The sequence below is a fragment of the Eurypyga helias genome, unplaced genomic scaffold (assembly GCF_000690775.1).
Source record: "Eurypyga helias isolate BGI_N326 unplaced genomic scaffold, ASM69077v1 scaffold44201, whole genome shotgun sequence".
Classification (NCBI taxonomy): Eukaryota; Metazoa; Chordata; class Aves; order Eurypygiformes; family Eurypygidae; genus Eurypyga; species Eurypyga helias.
Genome location: NW_010233727.1, coordinates 1 through 5,611, shown reverse-complemented (window position 1 = coordinate 5,611; position 5,611 = coordinate 1). Strand labels below are relative to the sequence as shown.

The 5,611-nt window shown below is 45.8% G+C and overlaps 1 protein-coding gene across 1 annotated transcript; it reads right to left on the bottom strand.

Moving 5' to 3' along the window:
• Positions 1 to 4,182: 4,182 nt before the first annotated feature.
• Positions 4,183 to 5,603, bottom strand: BBS10 (Bardet-Biedl syndrome 10; the record flags this gene model as incomplete). Its single annotated transcript, XM_010161804.1, has 2 exons — positions 4,183 to 4,590; positions 4,737 to 5,603. Coding segments are annotated over 2 exons (1,275 nt in total), but the record flags the coding sequence as incomplete, so codon positions are not given.
• Between the last annotated feature and the right edge of the window lie 8 nt (positions 5,604 to 5,611).

Sequence of the window (5,611 nt, the reverse complement as noted above, 5' to 3'; positions counted from 1 at the left end):
TGCTGAACCAGCAGGCATGGTTTGCCTATGGAAAACTGGTGTGTGTTTTTTTTGCCAGGAGTGTTTTTTAAAGAGTGCCCTGCTCTGCCCATCACAGGAATAAGCCTCGCGTCCAATGTCTAGTCTTCTCTTGAATCCGCTCATAAAGGAGGAGCTACTGTGTGTTAAATCTATTAAATTCTTGTTGTCGCTATTTTTAGTTTTGGAATGCTAAAAGTAAAATTCTGATTCCTGGAAGTAATTATTAGTTTATTATTCTTGGAGGGAAGGAATATGTATAATCCTAGATCCAAACATCTATTTCTAGTCTTGTTAGTAGAACACAAATGACGCCTTACACAAAACGCTACTGCAGAATTATAATTGTGTTAATTACAGCCAACGCATTTCCAAAGCTACTGCTTGTAAATTCAGACGTTGCCCTCTTGATTTGCTCAGTCTTAATAGTAATAATGCAATAACTAGTATAGGAAATAAAGCAAGTGTTTAATCTTTGGGTTTGCTGGTCAAAAAAAAAAGTTTCTTAGATTTCAAGATAATTAAACAAAAAGAGATTTTTGCAACTGGACATGGAAATACTTTCTCTCTTAACGTGGGATTTAAAAGAACCTCTCCAAAAAAATACACAAGGGAACAGCTTAACCTAAACAAGCATAGAAATAAATTTAGTAATCAAAAATGGAGGTCTCTACCACTAATAGCAGGTTTGTTGCATAACAAAAAGCAAACTAAGTACAGGCTGTCAAATGAACACAATTCTAGTGAAGTCCAGGACACATATGTAAGTGAAGAATTTAATCTTCCTTAATCTTCTCACGTGGTACGATTCGCCTGTGAGCTCTGTTCTAACAACAGAAATGACGTACAATGATTCTATGACATGTAAGAATCACAGAATGGTTTGGGTTGGAAGGGACCTTAAAGACCATCTAGTTCCAACCCCCCTGCCATGGGCAGGGACACCTTCCACTAGACCAGGTTGCTCAAAGCCTCATCCAGCCAGGCAGGCTCAAGTTGTGTAACTTCCCCTCAAGAAGTAAAGCAGCACCCATTTGGTAAAGAGGGAGCTGGTATCACCAGAGATCAACGGGAAGGGCCCAGGAAGGTGCTGAGCAGTGAGCTGCCGGGGTCAGGCAATGAGGAAAGGCAGCAGAGCAGCGCTGCGGAATGGAGCCTGCCTTGGTGTGCCACCGGCACCTACAAAAGTTTGTGAGACTCGACCACACCCAAATTAACAACTAAAACCGGTGTGGCCTCATCACGTAAACAGAATATTCCGATTCTCCAGAGCTGTGCGCAGCATGCAGTTTCAATCTCTAGACTCATTGTACATACCACACATGGCTTTCACAATTTTTGGTTTTGAATTAAAAACGCCCAAATTCACCTCTCTCTGCACTTCTGTTGAGTAAACATCTTCTCCTGAGCTGCCCCAGCTACCTGGACCTCGTCAAGAGATCACGCTTAGCATCGTCCCCATGTCACCTGTCAAATGGCAAGTTGCAGTTGTAGGTTGCTTTAGAGTCTGGGCTAGCTGCAAGATGCCACTTCTCAGGGCTCCGAACAGCCCTTCCCTTAGAGCGAGTGGGACAGCAGCGATCCCAAAATTTTCTCAAAGATTAGGTTGTGATTATACTTCCAGGCCAACAACTGGAAGATTCCTAAAGGAGGAGCTGAATCCAGAAGTAAATCTGCTCTTCTCCCCAAAGGCTAAATTCGTGCCTTTTTTTCCCTGGAGCTGGCGTGCACCTCGGCAAGCGCTTTGGCTCCGGGGCTGGAAACCGGCCATGTCCTGCACAAGCACCACCCCAGCAGTCCAGGACAAAGAAGGGACATTCCTCTCCAAGGGAAAGGTGTGCCATATTCTCAGCTCTCTGCACAAATCAGGGAATCAGTAGTTCAAAAGGGAAAACTGATCATTCACCAAATATAAAAATATAGAGGAGTCAATGGAATACAGCATCTGACTCAGTGAGCCTTCAGACCCAGAGGTTCCACCAGAAACAGGTCAGAAAAAGAAGTTCTGTGTAACTGTCACTGTTGAATTCCCCCTGGTATCTCTGGCACACCAAAATAGGAGTTTTGCGTATCATAACATTTTTAGACTTTCTTCTTCTTGGCAGTAAGGCTGATGCGATTTAAACCAAACAGCCAGGCCACTCACATCGCAAGTTGGTTTTGTTTTAACCTTTTGCAGGGAACTGCTATGAATCTGAAAGCGTTCAGATGTGCAAATGGTATGAAATAACTGAAAAACCCACTGTATTCTCTTTGCTGTACCTGTATTTAGAGGACACCTAGCTTCAGCAGGCAACAGCAGCTTCTGCAGCCAACCCCCACGCTGCCAGGCTTCACACCCTCTGCGCCGCAGCTGCTGGACTCCCACAGTGCGAATCCCGCGTCTTTTGGCCACCAAGTTGGGCAGCGGTTCGAAGACACTGCACAGAAACACGCGCAAGAGCAAAACTGTCGGGATGAAATCCAGAACCCGGGCGCCTGCTGAAGCGGCAGGGCTGGCGGAAGTCCCTGGGGATGTCCGGGTAAGCAGGGCCCGTGGCTCCCAGACATCAGCTCCTCCACAACGGGGATTGCTCTTGGCTCCTGCTGGACTTGTCATGTTCCGCAGCTACCGAAAGCAGGTGGTAACAGCAAAGGTGTGTTTCTTTCCTCTCCTCCACGTTTCATTCTCCCCCACCTCTGCACCCACCAAAAACACCTAAAAAAAGAATTACTGTCCCTAGTGCTTGATTAAAGAAATGACTAGTGAACAGTGAATTTCACTGGTTTTCATATGCTGATCTCCGTAAGAGTGTACTAGTCAGGGAAAAAAAATTGCTTGCCAAGAATATATATAAACTTTCAAGGGAAACTTGTAGTCAAACAAAGCATTGCTGCCAAACACCTGAAACTTTGGCAGATGGACTCTTCTGAAGAAACTGAAAAAGGGGAAAGAAACAACATTAATAGGGAAAAAAATCTGATTGTAATCCAGTTGCAATCATCTCAAGTATCACAGGTAAGTATGATTTGTTACTATGACTTTACATATCCTCACTGAATTTTATTTAATGGCAAATTAAAACAAAGCCAGTTATTCTAAGCATTATGCAATACTGGCAAGGGCACCAAGGTGATACCGTTATCAGCTGCAGCTGCCCAGTTACTCAAAACCTCCCACGCCGAACCGCAGGTTTTTAAGGCGCAGTAGAAAAGGAGATGTACCAACATCCAGGTGATGCTAAGCTTAAAGCAAAACGTATTGGGGTGAAAATCCTGTGGGGAAGATACAAACAAACAAACCACACACACCCACCCACCCACACATACCCACTCCAAGAATAAAATCCCAAATGATCAAAGTCTGAACTGAAACGCTGCCTTTGGCTTCTCACACAAAACTGCATTACTGCCCGTGTAAACCTTCTCGGTGATTACACAGCCCGTTACAGCACCGCCACAACCCAACCCAGGGGAGTTACAGTTCGCAGCTGTACCAGTCATGTCTCAGAAACCCAGCTGCCAGAGCACACGCCGGCCAGTCACGGTATGACATCATTCTTAATTCTACCAGTTTGACTGAAGTGAAAGAACTCAGGGGAAGATAAAAATGCTTGATCTCCTATCAGACGAGAAAATTCTTCAGTGAACAGGCTAACAACAGCTGCTTACCTTCCACTACATTCAAACCCACAATACATACAGATATATTTTTATTTAAAATACATTCAATCCAGCCTATTACACAGGCGAAAAAGAAACCCCCTTGCTTACAACTTGCACGTTCAGTGGCTCATGTCATGCCGACAGCTTTTAACATGCCAGGAAACTAATCACGCCCCACTTGCATAAATACTCAGAGCTCCACAAGAGGCAAAGCTCACCCTGGGCTACAAGGTACATGGGGTCCTCTGCACCTGGATGGAAAAGGCACTGCGGATTGCCCGCACTGGAAATCAGCTGTACTTTCTCATGCTTGAAACTTCCAAGTTTGTGCTGTTCACAACCAAGTTTTCCACAAATCTGGTCAGCCTTTTTCCTCCTTTTCTTCTAACAGGAAAGAAGGGTGTTAGGTCTCTGGGCCTAAAAAGGTTAACTTGTCTCCAGCACTGAATTTTGAGACACGTCCATGTGACAAGAAGACACAGGAAGACAACATCATCAAAGCGGTCTTTATTAATGATTTCAGAAGTCATCTTCCGAGTTGTCATCCTCAACTTTTTGCAGTGGCCGCTTAACACCCAGTATTAAATCTATGGAGAGCAGCTCTGAGACACAATGAAGAACTGAAATGACTAACTGGTACTTGCAGTACACTGACTCTAGGCCTTTCTCGTTCACAGGCAGGGGCTGGTTTTTTCTGAGTGCGTTTACAGCTTCGAGATAGAATCTGGTAAAGCTGTTTCGTTCTGTTGCCCTGTATAAGGCCTTGGGAATATCAAGCAAAGCATCAGCAACCACATGAGCTATGACAGTTACCTCTGACTGGTGAACCTGTTTTGCATAGTACTGAATATAATAATGTAACAGGATTTCAAAGTAACCTCCGACTGGCAAAACCGATCCTGCTCCTATGAGGAAGTTGGAATAATTCTGTGCAATATTTAAATGCTTTTCGTCTTTACATGGAACTATATTGCAACTTGTTTTCTCCAGGTCTTTGCCAACATCCAGGCGTTCATACGCAGCGACAGTATTAGCATTATCTGCTGCTGATACAGCAGTGCTGTGGCTCTTACGACTGTCAGCAAGTGATCAGCAAGGGAATCGCTTTCACAGCTCCCGTGCACATCACCCAGACGCTCGCATTTTGCCTGCGGTTCCTGTACAAGTCCGGAAGAGCCGCCTCCTACTGTGGCAACACTTAATTCTACAATGTGCGAGATGGGATTTGAGGGTGTTTGCAAATCTGTTTGCACACACGCTAGATTTTCACTTCCCTGCAAGTCAGAGTCTGCAGTCTGTGTCTCTGTTTCACCCCTATGTGTGTTCAGCTGGTGTTCAGAAACCTCATTACTGTTACAAGAAATACTTTCTATTACAAGTTGCTTCTGAGCAGGTGAATGCCAACTGCAAACATCTGTGGCTTCACTCTGGCTTTCACCTTTTGCTCTGCATTCCTCCCCCGGATCAACCGTTTTAAATAGCTGCTGCAGCATCGTAAGCGCCCCCTGTAAAGCAGCAGCATGTTGCTCGTTAACACCATCAACCGGCCCGCACAGAATCAGGCAGTGAGGCTGAAAGGCGCACACGCTGGCAAAGCCGATGTGAACGCATCTCTTCGAGCCGAGCAGCAAGGGCTGACAGAACGTCGCCACCGCGGTTTCGGTGATTTCTCCGCACAGGCCGTCACCAAAAGGTGTGTACGGCGAGACTCCCGTGATTTCACGGATGAGGGCAATTTCCTCCGACGACAAGCACTCTACCACTGATACACCATGTAACTTGGCGTAGTAGATCACTACTTCCTCTTGCTTCACGCTGGACAGTAACAGCTTGACGTCGTTGCTCTGCAGGTGCCTCATCAAGGCTTCTGTCCTCCTCGCGACCCAGCGCAGGGAGGCCCGATACTGACCCTCGGCGTCGACAAGAAGCTCGACGCCGGGGGCCAAGA